Source organism: Diorhabda carinulata, chromosome 12, assembly GCF_026250575.1.
Source record: "Diorhabda carinulata isolate Delta chromosome 12, icDioCari1.1, whole genome shotgun sequence".
NCBI classification, from domain to species: Eukaryota; Metazoa; Arthropoda; class Insecta; order Coleoptera; family Chrysomelidae; genus Diorhabda; species Diorhabda carinulata.
The window spans coordinates 7,060,005-7,080,043 of record NC_079471.1 but is presented as its reverse complement, the minus strand read 5'-3'; the positions used below and the strand labels follow the sequence as shown (position 1 = coordinate 7,080,043).

Below are 20,039 nucleotides of genomic sequence, written 5' to 3'. Positions count from 1 at the left end.
GAAGATATTGAAGAAAAAAATTGGGAATTTGGAGCTGAACTTGTATAAATCATACACTCAAACGAGCTTTTCTTTAGTGAAGGTAGCCCAACTTCTCAAAAATATTTGAGACTTCATTTTCATAAGAATATATTTCAAAGTAAATATTTAACGATAAATGATAAAATCAATGTGGGATATAATTCCATTAAAACCTCATTATAAATATTTTATCTATGGGGAATAATTTCAGGGTACAACCTAACATATCGAAGTAGCTAGGAGTGGGTCCTCTTCCACGGCATCGCGAGGAGGTTTATCATGTGAAATGCAGTTGATTTGATAATAGATAATATTAAAAATAACCGTGTTTTACGTTCTATTTGGTTTATTCGTTGATATTGATTTGCCAAACAATATTTGCAGTGAACACATAAACCAAAAATCATTCAAATATAGTTGAACCATATTATGGATCACTGAATCAGAAACACTTGACTAAATACACGATATGAAGATGGCAAAATATGAGCGATGTTGATAAACTTCTTGCAATAATTAAATCGAATAGATTTGGACTTGTTTTTTATGAATCAGATACAACCCACAGTGAATTTTTTTCAATCAAAAGGTAGAAAATAATTGATTTATATTGAAGAGATCTAAAAAACATTTCTAATTTGTATTATAAATTTACAAATATTAGAAAATATTTCTATGTTCCTTTAAAAATGTCTTCCTCTATCCCCTTCTCAAATCACTTCTACAATTCTATGCAATATTTTGAAAAGAGAAATTTCGAAGTAATAGTTTTTACACCTGCAACAAATATACTTCCCGCAGACATTGATTGAATATCTAAACGATTTTCTAAGCCTGTCCATAAACTTGTTCGAGCGCTTTATTTCAAAATAAAGGACTCATTTTCCACCTTTTTCCATTTCCAACCAACATTTACGACATTATAAGAATTCTATGTTTGAATTACTGCAACAATATGTAGTTCATTGAATATTTATAATGTTTGAAGTACATTTTATTGTATCGGATTCATAAATATTAAGTAGGTAGTGCTTATATTACTTGAATGAAATGTGCGTGGGTTAAGAGGAAACTGTATTTTACCTAACACACTATATTGCAAATTCTAGTTTTAACGATGTAAATAGAAATCATCTCATCATTAAAAGTTTTAATTCATAAATAGGTTGGAATACTTTTGATAATAACAGCTTATATTCAAACTAAAAATTAGTAATTTCATTGTATTTAAGTAGTCAACGACATCAATATACAGGGAGTTCCAGGACTTAATACAAAAAATTCGGGTGTGAGTAGAGGACGTGAAAATAATGCTGTGACATAAAAAATTCTCATACGATTGAGCAACTAGAACTTATATTTAAGTATATTTTCTAAATTATACATTCAGACATTGTGAATTTTTAATAGATGATTACGTATGTCCATGTAGTGTAGTTGAAGAAATAAATAATTCTACACTACTATATGAAGGCCAGGGGCGGTTTATGCCCAATTGTTAACAATTCGTAATTTTTACAGAGAAAACCTATACTATTTGAGCTTAGTAACAATGAATTTTTCAATCGATTTTTTCACAAAAAGGTACTCTCTACTTATCTCGATCAAATATATGGTTTAGGAGATTTGTAAATTTTTTAATCGTTCGCTTTAATGAGTCATTCTGAATAAAATTATCATAAATTGTGATTATTTAGCAAAAATACTTACAGGAGGTATTAAACCACAACTGCATACTGTCGAACATTGTGTTACTATAATAGAGAAAAAATTGAGATGTAGCGAAATTTAGTTGGTTAGCCTTAAACTTATCCGATAAAAACAAAAAAACTATAATAAATGTTCGAAGTGCGCACCTTGCGTTCTATACCCTTTCGGAGTCTACGGAGTATATTTAAATGTTTACTAATGAAGCTGGTTTCACACTAGATGGTTTTATTAAATGCCATAATCCTGAATTGTCAGCTAATGGAGCCTATCTTTACCTCCTGAATGATGTAAAATATCATCTTAATAACATTGTTCCTGGATTGATTGGGGAGGTCCATTTGCATAGCTGCTCCGTTCCTCTGATTTAAATAAAATAGATTTATTTACTTCCATTGAGACGCTATAAAGCAGAATCTTGGAAGGGTCTTCAATTTTTTTCGATTTTCGACAATATTCAGCTCAATTAGAAATTTTCTTCAGAATATCTCTTTATAGAAGGGTTACCTCGGCATATACAACAATCTAAAAATTTACATATCTCCTAAGCCATAAATTTTATTGAGTTAAACGGAATATACCTTTTTGTTAAAAAATCGATTGAAAAACTCATTTTTGCTATCTTTAGGTGTTCCTGTAAAAGTTACGGATTGTTAACCATTGGGCATGAGCAGCCCCTTGCCCTTCAGATGGTAGTGTAAAATTTTTTATTCTGTCAAACACTACATGAACATACGTAATCATCCATTAAAAATTCATAATGTTCAAATGTATAATTTGGAAAATATACTTAGATATAAGTTTTGATTTCGCAACTTCAAAGCCCTATAATTCAGAAGCAAGGAGTCGTCTGGGAATTTTTTATGTCACAGCATTATTTTCACGCCATCTACGCATTTCGGAATGAAGTCCTGGTGTACGCTGTAAAACAAAATATGAACTATAAACCTAAACCTAAACCCTAAAAATGAGTGGAATTTCTAATTGCAGGCTATAGAAGCAATTGTGGAAAATAGATCAATCAAATATGAATAAACCTTTGGTATAAAATTTTACTTGAGTGTGACTGAGCAATCATCCACATCGTTCTAGTTTGTAGCTCTTTTGAAAACGTGTAGAAAAAACGCTTCTCCGTCTTAGTATTGGAATTATTGGAATTATTGCAGGAGTTCGTGAGTCCATCGAACGGAATCGACAGTGCTTCAAATTTTATTTGAACTTAGTGCCACCCATGGAATTGTTCATTCAATGATTAGAGAGCAGTTGGGCCGCACAGAAATCTTTCAATATTGTTTGATGATCAAATAGCTGCACGATTCAGCAATTCCCAATTGCTGCGAATTTATTGTTGTTTGTCCTAGACAACGCCAGGATTCAGCAAAAACTGGTAAAAATCGAATTGTCAGCACTTTATTATCTATGTTACCATTCAGACTAATCGTCATGTCATTTTTACATGTTTACCTGCTCGGACCCTTGGAAGTAAGTAATTTGGAACAACCACCAAGAAAATATTCGTTTAACTTCTTTTTAATCTTTTGATACCACTCCGAATGACAAATTAGCAGATGTTCTTACTCAATTTTCAGGTAAAAAGCATTATGAGGAGTTCAACAGAAAACTAAATCCATTTGTAGAAGTAATTTTGAAAATAAAAGGAAGCTACAGACAGCTGAAAGAAAGCAGTTACAGGCAGTTCTCTTTCCCAAAGAACAATTTTAACTGATCATGATAAGAGGAAAATTACAATTCCAATTTATTCCGGTTATACTGAATGAAGTATCCGTATGTCAGTGCCCAGTATGTCTCTTGAGACAAATATCGAGCCAAGTATTTATCGAAGAATCCCAACTACATGGTTATTTTTGTAGCAGTTATCTGCGGAAACTGCAGTTTATCGTTCTGAGTGGTGTGCTTAATTGAAGCAAAAAAAACTTATTCAAATCGCTTCGCCGCCGAGAGGATTTCGGCACACTCGGGATCAAACTTACCAGAAATTATTAGCTGTAATCTCGTAATGTTGCTTTTACTACCTAATAATACCTTTCGTGACTTGATATGAAAATGAAAATACAAATTAGTCGGTCAAATAAGTAACTTAACCATTTTGAAGTCTTATATAAAATTGTGAAAATAAAGCGATATAATGAATAGCTGCACAGCTTTACAGAATATTCATTATGTTTTCAAAGCACTACCTACTTATTGAAAATGTCAATTTGGCTCAAATGACATGTGCTGAAAAATGTGGTCTTTTATTGAGCATTAGTTATTTTAATGCAACAACAAAGAATTTTCATGATAGGAATAGATTGATAAGTATGATAAAGTCATATAACAAGGATGTTTCTGCTCCATGGCGATATACCAAATCAAACTTTTATTGTATTTAAATGGACCCAACTGTTTTTCATTTTGGATTCACTGATTCACTGCCCATTTATCGATTCTACATAACAAGTGTCACGTATTAGAGAATATTTTCAAATCGTACAATCAAACAGAACCATCGATATTCTCGTTATTTCCGACACGACCTATTTTATCATCACTACACTTAAGTGACACAGCAAAAGGATTTTCAATAAAAGTCGAAATTTCGAACAGTTTCGCGCGAATTCCTTCCGCTATCCCGAGAGTGTGCGTTTAACAACCCTCAGGGGAGACGCTCCGCGATCCCAAAGGGAATCGTCCGCAGGTAGAGTTACCCGCGGTCCCGAACATTTTAGTGAATTTCGCGGCGAGGTAAGCAAAGAACAGGAAAATAGTCTTTTCAGGCGAACGCGAGAGTGTCTAGCGTACAGGAGAAATTTCATTCAAGTTGGAATTAATTTTTTTTGAGTCAGGCCAATTTAGTTTTTTTGGACGGTTCCTCTCAATTGCCAGGTTTAACATGTTGCATCCTCTTAGACGAATACACAAGATATCTAAATACGTCGTGCTTATGAGCGGGTAAATCTCAATTAGTGTCTATATTTATACATTTTTTTATAATCTATTCAGTGAATAATTCAGAGAAAGATTAAAAAAAATTGAATGTATACAAGCGGGAAGTTTTTGGTAGTGTTCACATATCATTTTCTTATTTTGAAGGTTGTTTGGTTTTAAATTTCGTGTTACTATACAGTATACAGAGAGGTATGGATATTGTATCCAAATAAAGATTTGAAAAATTGCATTCGGCACAGATAAACATTTTGCAAACTTTGGATTTATATATACGAGAGTCGCTACTGATGTGAATAGGTCAAATCTAATAACGTCATTATATACGTTGACATTTTTAATTGTGAATCTACTCAGAATGCTATTTAAGTTGTCCACAAATACTTGAAACCTTCATCTCGGTCAAAGAATGGAATTGAATCGCGTGCGATGATTTTCTATGACTTTGCGTTTCACTGATTTTCCGAATTCAACCGTTATCGGATGAGCTTCGTCCATAATCGGCTGTTGCACCAGAAAACATCGCTGCTCTGTGTAAACTGGTATAGCAAGATCGTCTTGAGACATACCGTGAGCTTGAAACATACTTGGGCATCAGTTTCACTCCCATATATTCAATATTTAACTGTCAGAGACTTGTTCGCATTGGATACCGCATAATTTGACCAACGCTCAAAAAAAGTTCGTGTTGAGTAGTGCAAAGAAATGCTGAAATTTACTCGTGGTACTTCAAAAGGTGCCTATAAGATCGTGACATGCCAAGAATCACGGATCTCTGCATATGGGCCTAGAAATAAAACAACTTTCAAGATGAGCCCATCTCAAAGCTTAAATAGCAGCCCTCGTATTTTGTTGTTCGTCTCTACTCTTCCCAAGTTATACTCAGTTGTTATTTTAGTCAGTTTTTGATCTATATCCACTCTTCCTTCAGTCTTTGAACACTTTTCTTTTAAGGGAAAACGGCCTAGCTACCAAGTATGAGGTAAGTACGGGTAAAAGGGAAAACTTCATCAAGGAATCCGAGGGCACCTCATCCAGGCGTTTCTAGCAATCATTTCAAGGACACTAAATTGGAATTACCCATAAAAATTTGTTTTTAATGATTAAGTGAACTGAATTCAGTTGAAAAAAATTGAATTTTGCTATGAGAGTATGAACTCGATCATACTTATCAATCATACACTTATGATTCTATATCTAAGAGAACATTTACATATGGCATAAGACTATAAAATTAAACATTAATCTTATGATTGAGCCAAAAACATTTATAGCATCCCTGTTTTATTTTCTTTCTTACCTGTACCTGACACACATGCCCACCCTGCCAAAACGCAGTTAGGGTATCATTGTTTCAAATCTCCCTCTTTTCTCACTGAATTAGAAAAGGGCTTTCAACAAAAGTTATTTTAAAAATGCCCTCAACCTAAATTTTATTCACTTTGAGACACTGTCACATTCAATTTATCAAATAAACAACTCGATAAATTAATTTTAACGTCCCATGAAACGCATGCACTTATTTTCACTTGATTTTAACGCAGCACTCACTATATTATATAAGATTTCGTTGGACTTATTTTAGAAAGATGATAATTTACTTCACTTTGTAGCACTGGCACTTATCAGGATGTGGATCGTGAGGATGTTCTGAAATAATTATTATTATTTTTGTAATAAATGAATAATACAAACTTAATGGCCCAGTAATATAATCTAATCAATTATTCTTTCGAAATGTCGGTTTCTAGACTAGAACCAACGTATCCGTATTACAAGAAATTGGTCCACGCACATATAGCTAGAATTGAACGATTATTCAATCATAGAAGGGAAAGTAGAAGGCATAAGAAGCAGATCTCCAACTAGATGGGTAGACCAAACAAAACTTATTAAATATGAGATTGAATCATTCTGAAAATATTGCACAGGATAGGCAAGCATGGAAACAACTGTTGAATCAAATATAAAATGTGTCACTTCATCCTTTGAAGGATAATGGAAAGAGGAGCAGGACGTCCAGGCGTACAATCGAACCAATTAGCTTCATTTTTTCAATAAGACCGTTTAAAGTACAGATTTGTTACCTGTTGGAAATTATCCAATTTTCATGAGTTATACTTTCCCACTCTAAACATTTTCACGCATTTCTTTCTCTATATGTTGGGTTCTAAATGAACTACACGATTTTTTTGATCCAGAACACCCACCGTTACTATCTGTTACTTTTCCTTGATTGAATTTTCGGCTTTATAGCTACTTCCTAGTCAGCTTAAGAAGTCACTAGAAGTATGGAATAAGCGTTGATGGATGTGATTGTGCGAACTTCGTGCCTATTACCACCTTCTTGATTTCAAATATTTCCTCTTGAAAGGAAATACACTACAATACTACATACATTCGATATGTGCGATGAAATTGAAAAAAGGGTTTAATATCTTTTGCCTGGCTCACACTGAACTCAAGAAAAGATGGCTCCTGTAATTCCTTATTGAATTATTGAACTGAATTGAAGTGACGAAGCCATGGAAGAAGAAGCGGTTGTATGGCTTCTTAGGAATTTGTATATATTTGTTATGAAGCTACATAAGAAATTTAGAAGTGGAGGTCATAAATGGCACAAATGTTGCACAGCGTGTACTTTTTCTAATGGAAAACAGAGCTACCAAGGGTGAGGTAAGTACGAGCAAAATAGAAAACCTCATCAAGGAATCTGACGCCACCTCGTCTAGGCGATTGTAAGCTACTGCTCAGGAAGGAATCGAATTTATTGCTACACAGGGTCAAATCATAATAAATTATTGTTACGAAGTTTAGGAGTGGAGGTCAAATGTTTGAGGTACGTAGCTTTCTTGTGCGGCATGTCTTGTGAAAGTGTAAGAGTAGAAATCTAAAAATTATGCCTAATAGTTGAAGCATATCCAATAATTTTCACAAAGGATTATTGCCAAGTCAACATCTTCTTATCGTAGTCTCAAATTATTTATAATATTATGAGTTTTTTCCGATGCTAAATACTGTAGGATTTCAACCAATTTTCATGGATTTTGATAAAAGTTTTTCTAATTGTTGAGGATATTTCTCTCATTAAGGCATTTTAAAAGCCAGGAAATTAGTTTACAAAGGCAAAAAAGACTAATTTTAATATTTTTGAATAAAATTAAAGGAAAATTGAGATAATTTTGTACTGGGCCACCAGTTTAACTACTTTATCATTTGCCCACTAGGTGAATATATTGTCGATAAGTAATTAAAACCAGCTTATTTGAAATCAATTATCGCTCTACGAGTGTAGGTTCAAAAGTTGATGTTTTTTTTAACTAAAAAGCAACACTGTCATAATATGAACAAAGAACCTTTCACTTTGGGAATGATGAAATTGAAAATATTGAATTTTTTTTGTTAATGTAGAATTATTTCTCCAGAAAAACACCATTGAAACCAAATATAAGAATATATAATTTCTGCATTATCAATTTGTCAGTAATCAAGACGTCAGTAGTTCTGAGTATGTTTTGGACATTTCTTTAACCGAAAAAATAGAAAATATTAACGATAATAAGCCAAAAAAAGTAATAGCTATCGTTTTTTAGGATGCATATAGTTCACATTTTTAAAAATGTAGAACAGACAATACCAGAAATTTATGAATTAGAATTGGTTCTCAAATTCGCTATTTCTTTCCGGATAGAGCCACTAATGACTGTCTTGCTTTAAGTTACGAATTTATTTAACCACCATCGTATACTGATAGCACCAAAATAATTGTGAAAGTTGTAGTTCTGTATGCTTTCAATTAAAATAATTATTTACTTGAAAGTTTCACTAAAAATTGTCTAGAAATTGTCTTGACTTTAATTTCGAAATGTATATCATATATGGAGTGAACATTTCCAAAATATTTGTATTCATTACTCAATTCTTAGAGAAGAAATTGAGTTCATACATGTATTAATCAATAATATTCACCTATATATCGAGAAAAGTGATCTTATATCATTAAAAAGAATATGTTTACATTGATATAACCAATTTGATTTTTTGAGTCAGCCTCACGGCATCTATAACGTTTTATGCCTCCACCTGAATGATTATGATTGATTTTTCATGTAATGTAATCTATGAATCGATAATTAATCAAGCGACTTAATATATTATAGTGTTACAAGTTATTTTCTCGACCTACCTATTTATACCAATGTATATTGGGCAGACTAAGAGGTCCGTTATTGTCAGGTTTAAAGAGCACATAGTTCATTTAAAATATGGACGAACCGAAAAATCGGGTACTCATAATCATGAAATTAATAATGTAAAATTGCTAAAAAATGTATCAACAATAACAATAAATTTTTGAGTGCATTCGAAAGGATCGGGATTGTTTAATGTAGGAAAAACTTGAATAAGGACAAAGGGCCTATTCCTTTCACTTCATATTTCATATGTTGGGAAATAATTTACCAACAAAGAAGTTTGGGAGGAAGTTCATTGGTTGGAACTTATCGAAAGGCTCGTCAAAAATTGTAATTCAAATAATCAAGAGAAAAATACTGAGAATCATAATCTGATCAAATATTATGGAAGATGGGGAAAGAAGATTGAAGAAATACATGAAGAACTGATGATGAAGGAAACCCACGGATACCTGTATGGCCAAGAGACAAAGGCAGACCATGAAATACCTGTAGAAACCAAATTCAAGAAGATACTAGAATCCTAGAAATAATAGAATGGAAAGTAAAATTCAGAAATAGAAAACATTGAAGAAAATAAAAATAACAAGGCGAGTACTCCACCCCAACAGAGGGATTTTTAGGGGCATAAAACACTAGCCATAATGATGATGATGATGATGAAGATGATGATTGGATATCACTATATCCGATAACTTCAAATTCGTAGCTTCGATATAGAAGAAAAAATGTTATTCTCAGCATCTCAGTAGTTTTTTTTATGTAGTTGAAGTAGTCCATTATAATATAACAAAATAGGAAAGAATATTTGATTTTTCACGTGACAGACCGATACAATTATTATTACGAATACCCAATATTATTTCAGTTAAACTTTGCCACGAAACTTCTAATGAGTTTAGGTACTTAGAATAGATTCAGAAGTGGTTTTCTCGGCTCTTTCATATATTCAATTGAACTAAAAACATGTACGTGTTAAATTCGCCGTCATAAATGTTTATTTTCCGAGTAAACTTTACCGCTTTCCAGTTTTTAATCTGCAGCTTGTTAGCAGATACATGTTCCTAATTCAATCTATGAGTAAATAAAAGTTGAAGTACGTTTGAAGGTAATTCAGAAAACTTTAAATTGGAATTCCGACAAGGAAACCAAAGTAAGTTTCGACCATGTTCCTCTCTTTGGTACAGAATTAATGGTAAGTAGAAAAGTATTTTCTATGAAAAGCGAGGAAACTTTTAACTAAAAAGCTTCTTCATTTGCGTGCAGTTATGGAGTATCTAAGATTATAATGATTTTTCGTATTTAATCAAGTCCTACCAATATATAGTAAGTTAGGAAATATTAGACGTTTTATCAAAAAGGAACGCACTGGAATCTATTCGAAAAACTGAAATATCTTGAATTCGTGGGTGATATGTCTATTAAGAATAATTAATACCCATGGAGGTACCGAAAATGATATCGAAAAAAGAATAGACATTGCGCAAAATGTGGTCTTCAACGAGAATCCCAAGAATAACGAAACTAAGACTGTTTCAGACCAATATGAAATCTGTTCTGTTATTTTAAGTCAAAACTTCGATGTTCCAGAATATTTAAACGTTCATCAAGAGATGCTGATAAGTTATCTGCGAAATTTTTCAGCCAAATGGGATAAGAAATGAAAACCTTCGGAACATAGCTGAAGAAGAGAAAATAGACGCAAATGGAGGTGAATAGATCATACACTACGAAAACCAGTAACAAAGAAAACCAAACAAGCGTATGTAATACAACAAGGAAGAGAACATAGAGAAGAACTATCGAGAAAGAACTGAAACTGATAAATTGAACATGGGAAAAGGCCATAGGAATAACCAAAAACAGAAGGAAATTGAGAGCTTTTATCAAAAAAATTGGTCCAAACTCACAAAACGATGCATGCGTTAGTGACCTCATCGTTTTACCACAGCTGCTGAAACATCGATAGGTGCCCTTTGATCAACTGGGAGATGACGATGATGATTTTCGAAAACTATTGAATTAACTTGTGTTTCAAAGAAATGTATTACCGAGACACTACTCACAACTTCGTCCAATGTCTATACGCAATTCTTCATCTCCCACATCTACACCAAAGATAATGTGCTGAAATTATAGCACTTTGACTGAGAGAATCTAGTATGTTAATGAATTCAGATCTTATCATATATCACATTAACATCTCTGTAATATGGATTATATGATACTTCATATATAGGTAGATTTTGGAATAGAAGCATCCCTCCAAATTCCGAAATTTTCTAGCATTTACCAAGCAAACTAATGGCTATAAATAAAATATCTAGAATCTTTATTAGAATAAATACCGGGGGGCTAAGAACTTGTACATTTTTTAAGAGGCTGCGCTTAATTCTTACATAGATAACTCGAAATGTCTCATTGTAACCAAGACTTTCCACACCTGGATTTCAGACTGTGCCTCAATTGAGGATATAGATACATATATATATATAGAGAGAGAAAGAGGAATGCTTTATTGTCAAAAATATTGTCAAAAAATTGTTACAATTTGTAGACAAAAGCTTGTAAAAACTGAAAAACAAACATAAAATGAAATTTCAATATTCAGAAGAAAACCACCATGAGGAACAAAATTACAGGTAATAGTAATAGATAATAATTAGTATATAAGTTCATAGCAAAAATTAAACCAGTATGCAGCATGCCTGGAACTAAATATTATTATTAGAATAGAAGGCGTTTCCAGTAAATATTCACTCAAATTATTGCAAAATGCGGGAAAAGATAATATCGATTTGATTTCAATTGGCAAGTGATTATGCATTTTTTGCATTGTAAAATATTGAGCCCTCCTTCTTTATGCAGAGGTATAATTATAGCCGTCTTGAGGCAATTGTGAGAAGTGCCATTTTGAAATGAAACGTCAATTAAAGTGGTAGTTCATGATCGGAGAGACCTTAATTAAAGATAGTACAGTCGGTGAATTCTGAATCATACGTTTACACGACATATTCTATAGTACTAGAACTGGTCTTAGTTATTCTGGTTGTTATTGACTGAAGACATTCTTGACCAGCCCACACAGTGGAATAATCAGTCTAACACAGATCGCCACATAGAATTAGTTTGCTTTTTAGAGGTAAGGACTCCAGTGAGGTCAGTAGTTTGTGACAGAAATTATGTACGTCAGCGTCAGGTGTTCTGTAACTACAAACTATATAGAGGTCACAAGTCTTGTGGTAGACGATAGAAAATTCGAATACTTTCTTAGATATTATATCATCACCCAGCTATTAAAGCTGCTACCTCTTATATAGGTATTTCTTTATGGGGATGTTATGGGTATAACTTAAATACAGGGAGACCACACTTCGCTTTCTACAATAGCGATAAAAATAGATTACCACAAGTAGGACTAAATAACTTGGTTCATTAACTTTTTTGATTTTGGTGTTTTCAATGTTTTTAAGGCTGTCTTTGCTGATTCTTATGTTTCTGTTTTGATACCTTGCCCACTATGAAGATTGAGATTTAGTTATTCAGTTATTTTTAGCCTTTATTCGAAGTCTTGTATATCCATAATCCTCCTGGCTCCAAAGGTTATTTTCTCCCAACCAGACAGCACTTTTTAAAAAATATCCCCCAAAATATATTCCCTGCATACGAATAATATATTTGACATGAAATTCCATAACTATTCCTAATACAATAGTGAGATATTCCGTACAAGGAAAATCAGTATTCCAAATATTGAATTTTTATGATACGTTTTATTTGAATTCTCGTATGATAAAATATGTACGCCTTTTTCCCTTTCTTGTTATATTTATTGTTTTGAAATCTGCTTATAAACAGAGAGAGCTTCTGGATTTAAACGATCTACTATAGTTGAGGATCATAAAAGTTGCTTTCGTGTTATTGGAAAATGGAAATTTTTGTTGGTATAGCTTACATGGATAATTTTTGTTATCTGGTGATTCTACCAGTTTAACTCAACATTTTCATAAATTTATTCACTGTCTGTTTTCATTCGGTTACAAATAATGCAATTGTTCATAAAAAAAATAAATTGAATGATTCAATCAATAAAATTATTAAATTTAAATATCCTTGTCATTGGAGAGTCTTTTATGAACTTATACTATTCACATTGTATGCTTCCCAAAACACGTTGTGGAATTTTTTACAGTTCTTCCTCAGAGATGTAGGATTGTTCCGTCCTTCACAGGTTTTAGTAGTTAATCAAATGTTTGTGGTATACTTAATTCTCTAGGTCCACATCTCCTCAACATTGACAATACTTCAGATTTTACCATTCTCTGTTAAAGTTAATATTTCTTTGAAGTTTTCTGGTTGATGTCGAATGTCATCATTTCATATAATATCAATATTAAACTTAAAAATCATAGTTTTCTAAATAGTACCGCAGAGGGAAGGTGAAACCACTATCAGCTTTTTTGGTATCCAAATTCAACTCAGCTTAAAATAGAATCTTCTGTGACAGAACAATTCAAGCAGCTTGGGGAAACTTATTGGATAATGAAGAAATCACTGTCTTGGATTTGTTGTCAACAACCATATTGTCAATAATAACAGAACACTGCTTTCCTTATTGTGTACATTGATATCCAACGCCAGCTGGAATACTGTCTTGAATAATTCCATTATTTCAAAGTTTTCTTCGAACAGATATCACGTTAAATATTGATTGTTTCTATGCATTCAGTGCAGAGAAAACAAGAAAACTCCATAGGTACTTCACATTTGATTGGATTAAATTGGTCATAAACAACCGATGAAAGCGCCATAGATATTCAATTAAAATATACAATGCGGTCCATTTTTCTGATGAAGCGACGTTTCATTTGAACGGAACGGTTAATAAACAGAACTGTAGATATTGGAGCAGAGAAAATCTTTACTGGATATGTGAGGCTTATACTCAATATCCTATTTTTTTAAAGGCATAGTTAATAGTGAGGTTTATATAGATTTTTTGATTAACTTCTTAGTTCATACAAAGATTTTTTTCTGACGTTAAACATCCAAATAAGATAGATCCATCTATTTATTACCAACAAGATGGAGCTCCACTGAACGTCGCACCAACAGTTAGAAATTATTTAAACGAGGTTTTTCCCAATTGGTGGATTGGAAGACGTCCAACTATCGAATGGCCAGCTAGATCCCCCGATTTGACTCCTTTCGATTACTTCTTATGGGGTTATTTAAAATCCAAAGTATATTTCAATGGACCCCACAATGTTGCTGATTTAAAAAATAGGGTAACGGAAGTAATTAACAAGATAACCCTTGAGGTCATACATAATGTTGTACGAGAATTCCAAAATCGCTTCGAATATTGTCAATAAGTGAATAGTGGTCATTGTGAACATTTAATTTAATTGTAAAGTACATTGAAAAATATATTCTAATCATTATGCGACACTATTATCATTCCTCGTAAAGTTTTTGATAGGGACATTATCAAAATTTTACATCTTAAAAATTAATTTTATGTTATGATTGCACCAAACTCAAAAAACTTTATATTACTGAAGACAGGATCGAAATTCTTTTCCAGCAAGGTTCCAGACGATCCCTTTTTCATTTAAAATTTTCGAGGGGGTGCTTATAATTTAGAGAGGGTGCTGGAGGGGGATAATATTTTCATACTGTACATACTGTCGATTGAAGAATATTTGACAGTGGTATTTTCAATAATTTCCACATATTTACTATCCATTTCTGTATTCTCTCGAAAGGGTTCTAATAATCTACAAAACACACCTTAAATTCGGCAAAATCTCAATTATAGCTAAGAAAGCATCTCTTGCCCATGAGGTTTGTTGAGTCCTAGTTTAATATAATTTAACTCTCTTTCATATATAGGTCTTCTTCTGCCCTGTGTTTTACTGAGAAATACCTTCAAGTTGTGGTTAATATAACTAGTTAGTTTGTATTCACTGCATCGTTTTGCTTTAGCACACATCACTCAATCATCCAGTATATTCCCTTTAGTATAAAAGCTATTGAACAAATCGGCCAATATATCAATTTTTTTCTTCTTGGCTAGCTTGTGAAAATTTTTTACCTAGGTTCTAGTATAAAATATTCCAATGAAAATTTACATACTCTCATGTTCTACGCTTTCATCTTGTCAACGAACCGCCGTTTAAATAGCTGGAAAACGTTTTCGAGATCCCGTTCCCCAAGTCCCCAACTCCGGTCTTTATTTATTTGCCATCGAAGGAGGGACAAAACCTGTCCTTTTGATTAATATCTTTTGAGAAAACTAAATTTCTGTTAACGTTCGAAAAACGGTCTCGGCTATAAATCTTCTTCCAGTAAGGCGTGTTTAAAACTAACGTGGACATTTGTAAAAATCTAAAGAAATGAAGTAAAATTGAAAAGTATGCGACCCAACTCCAACACCGAAGATTTTAATAAATCTCCGACGCCAAACTAATTTCGTCGCATCGATATTCAGTTGTAATATTGTTTCTATTTGATATGAAGAGTTTTCTGCTGCCAATGTGCAAGTTCATTTCCAGTATAATTCATGATATCATACCACACCCTGACAGTGATTCCAAAGGAGGTAATGCAGCCATAATAAGAGACGGTTAATGCTAAGCACACTGGGGTTCAAGGCTTATTACAAAAGGAAAAGAACTCTTGAATGCAACTAAGCAACTGAAATGCTAAATCCTATCAACAGCTTGATATGCTTCGTAGATCTACCTCTCGATTGAAAAACGTTGGACATTATGTCTTTCAAACTAACGTACCTCGGTACAAATATAAACATAAAAAAAGTTACAGTAGAAGGAAACTCCAAAATTTAAATAAATGTTTCCTATATTCCATAAACTGTTTTCAACAATAATAGATACATGATTTTTGTAAAATCTTTGTTTTACCAATGTTTTTGGAACCATACTAGTTATTTTTATATATAAGTAACAAACATAGACATACATTCAGTTATGAGTCAGTTAGGTCGAGTTAAATAATTATCTGTAATTCTGGTAATAACAGGTGAATGCTAAGATGACAATGAAGCAGCTGCAGGAGGTAATGCCAAAAATATCCATGAAATACAGTAAAAAGATCATTATTTCTCTCAATGATCGTCGTTAACCAGAGATGAGTGCCTTACACTGATTATAGTGATAATCCAAAAATGGATACAAACGATAAGGAAATTTTCGAATGAGCAAAACTCTAGACCAGTTTAAGAGTAATGTCTGTTCAATAAGATATCGATAATAAGTTGAGAAATATATATTTGGTATTCATTCTGGAGGTTGGAGAGGAAAAGGCGCTGATGCACATATTTCATAGTCAGTCAGAAGTCCAAATCTCAATTCTATCAACTTTTGCTTCAAAAGCTTCATGAAATAATCAACTAATAAGCACTCAGGCGTCAATCGAATCAAATCGAAGAAATCGATTATGTTATCATTTTTGAATATATAATGTTACGAATTCGTCCACGATACGGACCGTGGAGCCGGTCCTATCCGGTTAAAACGGAACTCTAGAATTTGGCAAATACTCCGAATTGTTTGATGTTTGTCGGCGCGTTTGACGTTGCCTTTGTTGTATGTTTTTTTATAAACACCGGCGAGTTATTTATCTTAATTGTTTTTGTTGCAATAAAAATGGAAGGAGCTTCCCAAACATTAGTTTGGTTACTTTATAGAATTCTAGGAATGTCCATTCTGATATATATTCCAGCTTGTTTAACTGTGTTTGGGGGTCATCCATTTGGGGGTGATCAATTGGGGGGTTCATATATTACGTCACATGTTAATGGGGAGTGAGGGTATCCAAAATGTGACAATGTGTGACGAGGCTCGGTTGTAAGTGAGACCTTTGACAAGTGCTAGCACATGCGCCGGCGCAGTAACTTCAATACATTCCTACTGTTTTCTTGACGAATTGACTTGACTGAACTTTTGCTGAGTGACATAGTTTTTTCAAAAAATGAAAATAACTGTTTTCTCTCGTTTATTATTAAGTATACACATAAATTCAAAAAATGTGTGAAGTCACATTAGGAGGGGGGTTATAAAAATGTGACAACATGTGACATGGACGGGAAGAGGGGTTCAAAAGTACTAAAATTCGTGTGACGTAATATGTGGATGGCCCTCAGTTTATTATAAACAGTCATGGAAAACGCAAAGAAATGGTAAACAGTAACGGGTGAATTAGAAAGTAAGGAATATTTAATTATACAAATGGTGATAAGTTAATTATAATATAAACTAATGTATAGTGTGTTTAAATAAATTGAATAATCAGAGGACAGTGTTTATAACTTCACCCCACCGATAAAAATAGTATAAATTAATAAGAAAAAATGCGTTCAAAAGAGGAGACCATTTCGAACTTTTAGATTTATAGATTACAGCCAATATTAAACTTTTGAACTATTATAACTTACTTTAGTATGAATTAATTCGAATTCGGATACTATATGTTACACTCTTCTGGACTTTCCCTCAAAACAAAAATCCGGCTATGCCCTTAAATCTAATACCTTATTGTGATTCTGACCTTTCATTCAAGAGCTCAATTTTCCATAATAACTTGAAATTTAGTGATATAACTAGTATAAATTTGTGAAACGCCTATTTTGGTAGATTTTACAGAAATTAAATTATCCCACATCTATTTTAACTGCATATCTTTTCTTAGAAATATTTTGAACTATCATAATAGATACAACGCGACGATTATTACCATACGAATCGTTTTAAAGATTAAGCTAATTTGAACTCGTAGACCTCCGACTCTAGAGATTCATTTAGAAAGATGCTAACCAATTCTCTCGCAAATAACATAATTTTCTACTCGTACGAACAATACCTAACATGGTTGCACTACGCTTGTGAGAATAGTTCCATGTTAGGTCTAGTTTGCAAATATGACATGTCCATTATGCTCGAAGAGAATTGTTTTAATAGATACTTATGAAGTGTGGAAGCTATTTGAATATTCGTGAGATTATAATGGATGATATTCGGATATATATGTATTTATCTAATAAACATGAATTAATTGAGTATTGGATAATGTACGATTCATCATTAGTCTCACTAACATCAAATTCTATTTGTTAACAACTTCAAGAAGAAAATATATCAACGATCAGGTTCAAACATCTTCACTTACTGAACTTAGAACTATCAAATATCGACATTAGTTTGCAGGCCACGTTCTAGTTCTTCTGTCAACCATTAATTTTCAGCAATCGATTCAATTATATCAGTTTGTAGCGTCTGTTGACGACTCAATTCTCTTAAAGGTCTAGTATGCAAGTTTTTCCTATCATTTCACCCAGAAATAAATAGTATTAATTATCTTTAATTTGGAGGATTTGTCATGTGATAAATTGGGATGTCATCAGTCACTAGAGATAATTTACCATCGATAGGATCTATTTAAACTTCAACTAAGTATTATATAATTATCAAGTGATGCTCATTCTACTATAACAGTATAATATAATAATAATATGTATATAATGATGATAATAATAATAATAATATCAACAAAATAGACGAACACATCACTAACTCTCCTCCACCAGCACTTGCTGTTTTTACAGCGACGCAAGTTTATGTGCCCACGACCACGAAAACCGGATATCCTAAGTAGCAACCAACATGAAGACCGATATGACCACCTACCGATAAGAAATTCATCGTGATTTTGTTGAGAGAGAATTGCAGCATTTAACGGAACAACGAATAGCTGACTAGAGGAGGAGTATTGTTCAAAGAATAGATAATCATCTCTCAGTGCAAGATGCAAACTGTACACAGTTGCAGGAGTCGACTCATTAATAGGAAGTCTCTGCACCGACTACAATACACTCGAGTGTCTCCATTCACTTATTTATTGTGGGACTGTTGCAGTACTCCGTCTGCATAATAAGCAAATATACGTGACAAATATCCGTACCAATAACACCAACAAAAAACCCCGGTGGCAACGCCGCTTAGAACGTTCCATCGATACCATTAGGAGTGAGCTAGGACGCTTAACGGAGTACAAGAATTGTGCGCAACCCTCTAAATGTTTGAGAAACCACATCAGTAAAATATTCAAGAAAATAGGCATCCAGAACATCAACAACATTTGCGTGAGTATATTGATCTGCTTCCGCAGAAGCTGAAAGCGAAATCCAAACGATTATTAAGATACATTAATTGTACAAAGAAGGAGTTACAGAATGATATTTTTTATAGCAACCAGAGAGTATTTTATAGGAAACTTGTAGCTACGCCTAATAAAAACAACTATGCCATCGAAACAGATGTTGGAAAAATATTGATCTTCATTGTGGTCAACTCCCCAAATCCACAAGAAAAATACCGACTGGATAGCAGCCGAAGAGATGCGTTTAAATATTATTCCGATGCAGTTTGATGATTTCGCTGTGAAAGAAATCACTGACGTAATACAAAATACTAGGAAGTGGAAAGCACCGGGAGTTGATTAAATCCAAAAATCCACCCAACTATTGTAAGCTTTCTTTCAACAACGATGAAGGAATGGAAAACGAGCCTATATCTTCAAATCGGTGCAAACACCCTCAGTGCTGACGAAATACCCATTCGTAGGGGAATATACCAGGTCGACTCCCTGAGTCCATATCTACCATGCTCAATGATACAAAGTACGGATTCAACATTAAAGCGAACAGAGAAACCAACTGTACGATCTCTCATCTTCTTTATATGGACGATATCAAGCTACAGGTAGCGAATAAGCGTCAAATCAATAACCTTCTCGATATAACACATCGATTCTCCACCGATATACATATGGAGTTTGGACTGTCTAAGTGCAAAACTCTACATATCGAGAAAGGCATTGTCATTAACAGAAATGTGCAGCTTCCCAACGGAGATATCGTACAGGCGATGGGAAACGGAGAAACCTTCAAATACATAGGATTTCAACAGGCCAATTTGCTGGACCACAAGCATACAAAAGCTAGAATCCAGGATCAATACACCAAAAGAATGAAGTCACTTATGAAATCCGAATTAAATGCCTGGATTATTTATTTAGATCGAATGACCTCTTGGACGTTGAACATAATCCGTGTTCATAAAGCTTTTTTCTATAGAAATGAATAATCCACTC

General features: G+C 33.2%; 1 protein-coding gene across 28 annotated transcripts in view; it reads right to left on the bottom strand.

The window, feature by feature from the left end:
• Positions 1 to 20,039, bottom strand: part of LOC130899969 (disks large 1 tumor suppressor protein) — a 1,257,949-nt gene that overhangs the window by 751,636 nt on the left and 486,274 nt on the right. For 16 of the 28 annotated variants that reach the window (XM_057810194.1, XM_057810195.1, XM_057810197.1 and 13 more), the window contains exon 2: positions 5,975 to 6,324. The exons of the other annotated variants lie outside the window; for them this stretch is intronic. In XM_057810194.1, coding sequence (XP_057666177.1) covers positions 5,975 to 5,991 — 17 coding nt within the window. In that variant the 5' untranslated portion in view covers positions 5,992 to 6,324. The remainder of the gene's footprint in view (positions 1 to 5,974; positions 6,325 to 20,039) is intronic. 28 annotated transcript variants of the gene reach the window in all.